General features: G+C 43.3%; 1 protein-coding gene across 1 annotated transcript in view; it reads left to right on the top strand.

Moving 5' to 3' along the window:
* Positions 1-1,904: 1,904 nt before the first annotated feature.
* Positions 1,905-10,099, top strand: part of DLGAP2 (DLG associated protein 2) — a 121,594-nt gene continuing 113,399 nt past the window's right edge. The window contains exon 1 of the mRNA XM_018574949.1: positions 1,905-2,921. Coding sequence (XP_018430451.1) covers positions 1,920-2,921 — 1,002 coding nt within the window. The 5' untranslated portion in view covers positions 1,905-1,919. The remainder of the gene's footprint in view (positions 2,922-10,099) is intronic.

Here is a 10,099-nt window from a genome sequence, read left to right as displayed (position 1 = left end):
AGGATACCAGGGTAAGTTCAAAGTTCGTGGCCTGCTGGGGTTTGGGGCATCAGTTCCCTCCTAGAGGATCGGGGCCCACTCCTGGCTCGGCGAGGGGTCTGCGGGGGAAGGGTTGCCATCTCCGAGGATTCATCAGGAAACTCCAGCCAGTTGGGGACATCCACAGAGTCCACATCTAGAAAGCGGAACAAGGCCGGGAGCTGGTCAGGTGAGTGCAGCTGGAATGTAGAGTCGTCTCGCCGGACAATGAGGTGGAACGGGTGTCCCCATCGATAGGTGGCTGCGGCAGAGCGGATGAGATCCAACAGGGGACGTATCAGGCGTCGCATACGTAGAGTATGGCGGGAAAGATCCGGCATGATACGCACGGTGGCACCATCAAAGTCAGAGGGGCCCTGCCGCCAAGCCTGTCTGACAATTTCCTCCTTCACAGCAAAGAAGTGCACCCTGCATAGGACATCCCTAGGCGCGGAGGGCGTGGGAGGGCGAGCACCAGTGACCCTGTGGACCCGGTCAAGTTCCATGGCCGCATCGTGGGGTTTACCCAGGAGGGTATTAAGAATGGCTGTCACAGTGTCTCTGAGGTGGATGCCGGTTGTAGTCTCCGGGATGCCCCTCAGGCGGAGGTTGTTCCTATGATTCCGATTTTCGGAATCATCCAGACGGAGGTGCATGGATAGGAGGCGGGAATTAGTCAGCCTGGCGTCCTCTTCCAGGACTTCCATCCTGGCTGACAGGAGTGAAGTGACGCGGTCATCAACCTCCGTGATGCGGTGGGTTAGATCGTGCAGTTCCTGTTTCAGGGCCGCGACTATGGAAGCCGCCATATTGTCCAAGTCACGTTTAGTGGGGAGATGCGGCAGCAGGCCCTGCAGACCGCTGTCTGCCTGAACATCTAGGCCCAATGTGATCGAGGACAGGGAGGAGCCGGGTGGAGATGCCGGTCGGGACACTGCTGGCGTCTGGCTCGAGGGCCTAGGGCAGAGAGAGTCAGGGGGGTCCCTTAGGTCGGGAGTCGGGGATACCGTGGCATGACCTAGCTTCTTACCCGACTGGAGACTTGCCGCCGAAGAGCGGGTCAGCGCCATCTTGGACGGGGATGAGGCTGTAGGTGTCGAGGGCCGGCGGGCGAAAAAATCGTACAGCGATGTGGGACGCAGGTCTCCGTGAGTGCCGTGGATCTTCTGTTCCTTGGGCATGTAGTACGTTTCGATGAAAAGTCAGCTTAAAACGTGGGTCCGGCTCGGTTACTGCAGAGCTCTCCCAATACGCGTCCTCACGGCTCCATGTCCAGGCCACGCCCCCGACACCCTTTGTTTTGCTTCCCATGCATCCAAACTCCTATCTGATACTGAAAAACCTTCTGCCAAAATTGCACTGAAACCTACACCTCCGGGAGTATTGTTGTTATCTCTGGTAACCTTTAGCGTTCACTGCTTCCTCCTGCTGACCCTCATGTCACTACTGTATATTGTTATAGGGGGAGGTCAGAGGTAGAAAACCGAGAAACCTCCGGGGGATTATGGAGATCTACACTGCTATAAGTGTCTGTTTCAGTGTGGACTTCAGCAATTGATTCCTCAACATCAGAGTTCAGCAGTACTAGCAGCAGGAAGGGTTAGAACACCCTGTCTGCCCTGACAACTATGGCTTAGCAGAAAATTATTTATTAATTATTTACAGGATTGCTTTAATAACTAGGTAAGCATACATAAATGTAAGTCTAACAACCTTAGAATTTTTTAAGCTCCATGGACACTTATTTTTTTTATATCGGCTTAGATAACCTTATGCATTAAAGTGATATTTAAGAGAAATACATAATTCTTACAATGTTTTTCTTTCCAGATCAACAGCAATACTCATGGTCACCTACCCAGCACTTCAATGAAGAAAAATACTCTCCTACCCTTAGGAATATGAAAGGATTATCTGGTAGTCGGAACCAGTCACAGTTATGCGCTGGTCATACTTGTGGCCTGGCATCCCCTGAGGATTGTGAACATGTACATGACCATGGGCACCATGGACAAGAACCTAGGCAATCATATCTACTTAGCCCAACGGAGAGCTGTCCGATGGATCACCACCGGTGTTCTCCGCGGAGTTCCATCCACTCAGAATGCATGATGATGCCTGTGATGATGAGTGATCATATGTCAAGTAGCACTTTTCCAAGAATGCACTATAGTTCCCATTTTGAAACTCGAGACGACTGTGCTGTCTCACATACTAGTAGTAGTAAAATAAACCGAATCCCAGCAAACTTACTGGATCAGTTTGAAAAACAGCTTCCTTTGCACCGAGATGGATTTCATACGTTACAGTACCAGAAGACATCCACTGCTACAGAACAGCGAACGGAAAGTCCAGGGAGAATACGTCATCTTGTTCATTCTGTACAGAAACTTTTTACTAAGTCTCACTCTTTAGAAGGGTCATCAAAAGGTAATGTTAATGGGACAAAAGGAGACAGTCGCGGTGATGATCACCATCATGGCCATTACTCAAAACATAGTAAAAGGAGTAAAAGTAAGGAACGGAAACCTGACAACAAGCAAAAAACTGGGATGACAGGATGGTGGAGTTCAGATGATAATTTGGATAGTGATAGCACTTATAGAACACCTAGTGTAATGAATAGGCATGTAGATCATATATCTCATTGCTATCCTGAATCTCTGCAGGGACATTTTGGAGATCTTTCCCTGAAGACCTCTAAGAGTAACAATGACATGAAATGCTCGGCTTGTGAAGGACTTTCAATGACACCTGAAGGTAAATATATGAAAAGAAGTTCCTGGTCAACACTTACTGTTAGTCAAGCAAAAGAAGCCTATCGGAAATCATCACTTAATTTGGATAAACCTCTTGTCCATCAGGAAATTAAATCCTCCCTAAGACCGTGCCATTACCTTCAGGTAAGACACACTATGATCATTCTCATAGATAAAGTTTACACTACTTACAATGTACCAAGTTACTTTTAATAGCTGCATTTTCTCTAGTGCTTATTTGAAAGCATGATCCAAAGCAAACCATAAGAGTTACTAATGAATTTGTGACCTCAATGATTAGTTTTGTCTATGATATCAGGCAGCCCGGGTTTTGTCTGCAGAAGTTTTTAAGCTTATGTGACTGGCATGAACTGATTTCTGTTTTTTGGGGTTTTTTGTTTTGGTGTATCACTGTTTTTAAACTTCTGAAATAGTGCTGACCTTTAATGTAATCCCTCAATGAGTTATATATAGCTTATTACAGAACTGTGCAGCATAACCATTTGCCATCAAAAAAAATACTTGTTTTCACCTTTTTTTCATCCCTTGCTGCATCTCTGTGCCTACCACCTGCAGCCTCTTGCAGCCATTTTCTGGCTACATGTATACACTTTATCTACGGTTGCATGTAGAGCTGCAGCTAACGATTATTTTCAAAAACGATTAGTTAGCCGATTATTACGTTCGATTAATCGGATAAAAAATGAAATACATTTTTAAAAATGGCTCCAGTGATGGGACTACTAGTTTGTATTGAGATTGTAGTCCATCACAGGAGCAAGCTTGGAGCAGTGGAAGTAAAAAAGAAAAAGTGTGGTGTGCAATATAGTGAAATGAAAAGTGTTAAATTATACAGCAATGAATGCAGAATGGACACCGGCTAAAGAGGAATACAAAACTCAGCAATTGTACATTATACAGCACAATGCAGAATACCACCAGCTATAGAGGAATACAACAAATCCCAGCAATAGTACATTATAGCTGGGGGTATTTTGCATTGCACTATATAATGTACTATTGCTGGGTTTTGTAGTCCTCTATAGCTGGTGGTATTCTGCATTGCACTGTATAATGTACTATTGCTAGGTTTTATAATCCTCTATAGCTAGTGGTATTCGGCATTGCACCACTGTATAATGAACTATTGCTGGGATTTGTTGTACTCGTCTATAGTTGGTGGTATTCCGCATTGCGCTGTATAATGTATTATTGCTGGGATTTGTAGTCCTCTATACAGCGCAATGAAGAATACCACCAGCTATATAGGAATACAACAATATACATACAGTGTATAATGTATTGCTGGGATTTGTAGTCCTCTGTAGCTGATGGTATAATATACTGCACAATGTACCATCAGCTATAGAGGAATATAATTCCCAGCAATACATCATAGAGCACCATGTGTGGGAAAGTGCAATCTTACCTGAGCAGTCTTCCAGCAACTTTCTTCTGAGATCAGGCCTGTCTATCAGCGGCTGTCATCCCCCCACACCTGCTCCTCCTTACTTCTCCCCGCGTCCCTGTGCCGATCGTGGATGTGGGCAGGCGGTGAGCGTGAGGCGGGGAGGAGGTGCGGAGTGTGGATGTGGGTGGGCGGGTCATACATCGGCGAGCGTGAGGTGGGGAGGAGGTGCGGCGCGCAGCTTGTGTGGAGCCGTGAACAGGGCCAACCAATCAGAGGCCGATTAATCGATGACTGAAAAAGTTGACAACTTTTTCAATAATCGATTATAATCGATTATGTCAATTAGTTGTTGCAGCCCTAGTTGCATGACATTTCTCAGGGCAGATTTCCTGGTGGTGACAACAGTGCACCATTTATATGCAAGGTGTGTTAAAATGGACCAATTGTAGTTTTCATCAAAATCCCATGTGACCAGAGAATCACCTACCCGCTGTCCCTGGAAAAGCAGAAGTTTCAGTAAAGTCAATCCAGGTGATCATATCTGTCATGGAGCGATGCCGTTACGTCTTCCATAAGCATAATGTCATTCACTTTGTTGACCCACATGGCCACTGAGGGGGCATCTCAGGACTTCCATGCAGGGGAAATGCATGCCTTTGTGGCATTGAGTAAATGAATCAAGAGAGAATATTTGTACGACTTGATAGAAAAGTCACTCCAAATTACAGTGTACCAGAAGCTGTGAGGCATGTCAAGGTGTTGTCGGGCATATTCTAACCAGACTTTTCTGTGGTATTGGCGCAGTAAAGGCTTCTTTCTGGCAACTCGACCATGCAACTCATTTTTGTTCAAGTATTCTGCTCCTTGAAACAACCACATCGTCTTTTTCCAGAGAGGCCTGTATTTCTCCTGAGGTAACCTGTGGATGTTTCTTTGTATCCCAAACAATTCTTCTGACAGTTGTGGCTGCAATCTTTCTTGGTCTACCTGACCTTGGCTTGGTATCAAGAGATCCCCAAATTTTCCACTTCTTAATAAGTGATTGAACAGTACTCACTGGCATTTTCAAGGCTTTGGATATCTTTTTATATCCTTTTTTTATTTTTCAGTAATGCATTGAATAAACAATGCACTAACACGAACATCGTGCGTGTGCATATACAGTAATGTAGACATTGGTATTGCTGTGTAACAGATGACATTATAACAAACATGGCATACTTGTAGCAATCACCTATCTGTGCATAAGGAGGTGGGGAGGTGTTTGGTGGGGATCCCACCATTACGATCAGAGCAGACCAGAAGAGGAGAAGATCAGGGGAGAAGAATAGTTAAGGGGGAAGATTGGGCGGGGGAAGAGGAGGATTTGGGGGGTTTTGACGCTCGGTCCATTACACTCGCGAGTCGGCCATGTAGTTAGGAAGGGGAGAGATCATGAGGTGATTAAATGTGTGTCAAAGGTCGGTGGCAGGAAGTGTCTTATCCAGGCCTCCCATAGTTTCTCAAACTTCGGCATTTGATCATCTAGGCGCGCGGATAGTTTCTCATGAGAGAAGATCCAGTAGATTCTGTTTTTAGTGGCCTGAAAGGAGACTTTGTTGGAAAACCAGGAACTGGCAATAGTAAGTTTAGCAGCTGAGAGGACATGGAGCATTAATTTGAATTTAGAAAATGGGATGTGAATGGGTTTGGCGTTAAGTAATGCTGTTTGCGGTGAAGGGGGGACAGGAGTGCCCATAAGAGTTGAAATCATTTTAAATTTTTTTATATCCTATACCATCTTTATAAAGTTCCATTACCTTGTAACACAGGTCTTTTGGTTCTTTTCTGCTCCTTATGGCTCAGGATCTTGCCTGCTCAGTACATCCATGTGAGAGCTTACAAACCTATTGACTATTAAAAGGCCACAGATGTGGGAAATTAACCTTTTAATTGCCATTTTAACCTGTGTGTGTCACCTTTTGTGTCTGTAACAAGGCCAAACATTCCAGGATATGTACACTTTTGATCAGAGCCATTTGGGTGATTTCTGTTATCATTATGATTTAAAAAGGAACCAAACAACTATGTGATAATAAATGGCTTCATATGATCACTATCCTTAAATAAAAGTCAGTTTTTTGGCATGATCACTCGTATTTTCAATATCAATGCCAAAATTTTACATTTACTGCCGGTATGCAAAAGTTTGAGCACAACTGTATATTTTGATAAAAAACTTCAGATTTAAAAATATTGATTGTGACTTTTCAATTTGTGGTTACATATTACAGCTTATATGAGATGTTATTGATTGTATTTACTGTAGCAAGGACTCTCCAATCTGTCTCTCTTGCCACACTGCTGCTCCGGTCTCAATCTTTAGGGCCACTGTCTGGTTCCTCCAGACAACGGCAATAACATGCCAATCCTCTCAATATGGTTCACAAACCCGCAGCTCCCTGCTGCACTGGCCTCCACACTGACTCCAGGGTGGAGCTCTCCTGACTCACAGGTGGGGCCCTGAACACATCCCAGCACACTCTTCATGAAGGATGTACACAGGTGCACATCACTACCAAAGCATGGACCCAGGAATGGAGATTTCATCCCACCCAGAGCTCTAAGAAATCTCCTGGCTCCAGGATCCCAACTATGATCCAGAAAACCTGGAAAGAACTGAAAAGGCAGTTCTCTCCTGGTACACGTACTGTCTTCCTGGAGCCACTCAGCCCCTCTGGCTGAGAACCCTGGGTGACTTTGAGGCCACCTAACACTGTGGTATTGCCTCACAATGCCACATTACATATACTTAAACTAATGAAATGTATATCTTACTTGCTGTTTTCTCTTTTTTGCTAGATTGCTTTTATACATTTGTAGATGTCTTAAACTAAAACTGCTGATCTTATTTTTGTTTCAGTAGCAGATTTGGTATGTTTTGCTGACTAGCAGGGTAAAGGGACACATGCTACTGTATTTTTTTAAATTCATATTTGCTGCTTATCTTTGTCTGTCGTTTTCTTGTTCTACATATTTGTAACGTTCACCCCTGAAGGAGCTGCTGCATGACTTGGGCCCTCCTAGCCTGTCTAGGAGGTCCCTAGGGTTTACAGTTTCATTGCTTCCCCAAAAGCACTTGTCAACTCTCCAGTACCGATAAAACTGACTTCCACACAGATGATATGATGCTTTAGATTCCAAAAATAACAAAGTACTTTCAGCCTTCACAGATAGAGAACCTTTAAACCAATTGCAGCAATCTGTGTCTTTGGCTCCTGGCTGTAAAATACTTAATGCTATAGCTACTAGTACATTTCAGAAGAAATCGCCATGTTTTAGTAGGATACGTTTTCAGGCTCCCATGTACTTGTTGAAGGTGCTCCATGTCACCCCCATCCTCAAGCTTCATTCATTGAGCCTCAGTCCCAGGCCAGTCTGAGCACCTGGTTACCTCCATAGGCAGTAGGCCTAGAAACATCAGACAATCCACATCACTCCTTCCCCAGGCCAAAGCCCAAGGGGAGGCTCAACTCAACTAACTTCCCAGGGTCACTCCTGAACATGTATACCCTATCCCAGCATGCACCACTGGTAACAAACCTTCTAGTCGTTGTTTTGCATGGCATAAAGAAGGACCTCAAAAGTTAGAAGAAGGAAACTATGAAAAAAAACTTCAGTTGGACCAGAAAGATATAACTAAAGCTAACATGAGCATTATTACATAGTTAGTCAGGTAGAAAAAAAGACACATGTCCATTGAGTTCAATCTATAGAGATATGAAGGGGAAACAAAGAAGAAAAGCCTAAACCGAATGCTTTGCCCACAATTACCCCCTGTTGATCCAGAGGAAGGTGAAAAAACCTCTCTATAAAGCATGGTTCACTTTGCTCCAACAGGGGAAAAAAAATCCTTCCTGATCCCATAAGGCAAATGTATATTCCCTGGATCAAAAATCTCTGGTGCTTAATATACCTATAAGAACTCAATATCCAATAATATTCTGTGCATGTAGGAATACATCCAGATTTATTTTAAGACAGTTAACTGAGCTGGCTAAAACTAGCTCCTGGGGGAGTCTGTTCCACATTTTTACAGCTCTAACTGTGAAGAATAATTTCCGTATTCAAAGGTAAAACCTCTTTTCCTCCAAGCGTAATTATTTGGCATAATAATAAAAAACACAGAAAGTCAGACTGATACTACAGGTAAATGACCAAGCAAGAAAAAGCCAAAGGAGATTGATGCATGCAGTTGCAGGATAAAGTATGTGAACCCCTTGGAATTAATTGGTTTTCTGCCATAGTGTGCCATAAAATGTGATCTGATCCTCATCTAAGTCACAACAATAGACAAACACAATGTGCTTAAGTTGATAACACACAAACAATTCAAATTTCTTGTGTATTTATTGAACACACCCCTTAAACACTCACAGTGCTGGAGGAAAAACGTAAGTAAACCCTTGGAGTTGATCGAACCTCCTTTGGCAGCAATTACTTCAAGCAAGTGCTTTTGGTAGCTCTGGATCAGACTTGCACAATGTTCAGGAGGACATTTTGACTATTCCTCTTTACAAAACTGCTGCAGCTCAGACACATTTGTAGGATGTCTGGTGTGAACGGCTACTGATGCCAAGGTGCTCTTTGGCAAACTTCAGGCATGCAGCAATTCTTTTTTGGATAGCAGTGACTTCCTCCGTGGTGTTCTGCCATGGACACCCTGTCTGTTCAAAGACGTACGTATGGTAGATTCATGAATACTGGGATGTTTGCCAGTTCCAGTGATGTCTTCAGGCCTTTAGCTGTTACTCGTGGGTTCTGCTTTACCTCATGGAGGATTCTGCATTGTATTTGGCAGGTCACCCAATTCTAGTAAGAGTAGCTACAGTACTAAACTGTCTCTATTTATAGACAATTAGTCTAACTGTAGACTGATGAATGCCTACACACTTTGAGATTGCTCTGTATCCCTTTCTAGCCCTATGCAGATCAACGGTTTAGGGGTACGGGTACTCCTAGAATGAGATCCTAATAGGTTGGACTTGATGGACTAATGTCTTTATTCAACCTCAAATACTATGTAACTATGTAACTATTCTTGATCGTGTGTCTTCAGAAAGCTCCTTTTTGCGAGGCGTGATTCACATCAGTTGATACTTCTTGTGAACAGCAACCTTAAAATGCTTGAGTGTCTTTTATCAAAGTATCTCTAAACCACACATCCAAACTCATTTTATCAATTGGACTTCAGGTGTGAAAGCTACTGACTCCAATTAGCTTTTATTTAAGTAATTATTGTGTGGGTTCATTTACTCTTTCCTCCAGCACTGTGAATGTTTAATGGGAATGTTCAATAAAGACGAGAAATTAGAATTGTTTGTGTGTTATCAGCTTAAGCACATCGTGTTTGTCTATTGTTGTGACTTAGATGAGGATAAGATAATATTGTATGGCAAAATACTGCAGAAAACTAGTTAATTCCAAGGGGTTCACATCATTTTTCTGGCCAGTGTACATATTGTGAGGCTAGCAGGATTGAGAACGGTGTAAATGTATCACCTAGGTGTCACAAACTATGAATGTACACCCTTGCCTCAGTATGACCACTTTCCCCGAGGGTGGAGTCTAAAGGACAGCTGGGGTTCTGCCACAGGAGTTTGGACTTGGCTGCAAGCAACACCCAGATTACCCTACAGGTAGAAAGAGGAAGGTACATTAAAGAGTAATAGATTCAGTGATATGGCAGTCATGTCCTCTACCCTTTAAAATGTTGTCCTGCCTAGGTGAAGACAACATTACTGTTAATATAATTTAATATAAATAATATCAGCTAACTTTATATGTATACAACCTTGATGATTACCTTGAACATCAAACAAAACAACTGGCGCAAATGAACATACCAATTGTTAATCCAATTCATTTACAG

The sequence above is a fragment of the Nanorana parkeri genome, unplaced genomic scaffold (genome assembly GCF_000935625.1).
Source record: "Nanorana parkeri isolate BGI_ZX_2015 unplaced genomic scaffold, ASM93562v1 scaffold51, whole genome shotgun sequence".
In the NCBI taxonomy this organism is placed as follows: Eukaryota; Metazoa; Chordata; class Amphibia; order Anura; family Dicroglossidae; genus Nanorana; species Nanorana parkeri.
The sequence above is the reverse complement of the archived record's forward strand: the minus strand, read 5'-3'. Positions and strand labels throughout refer to the sequence as shown.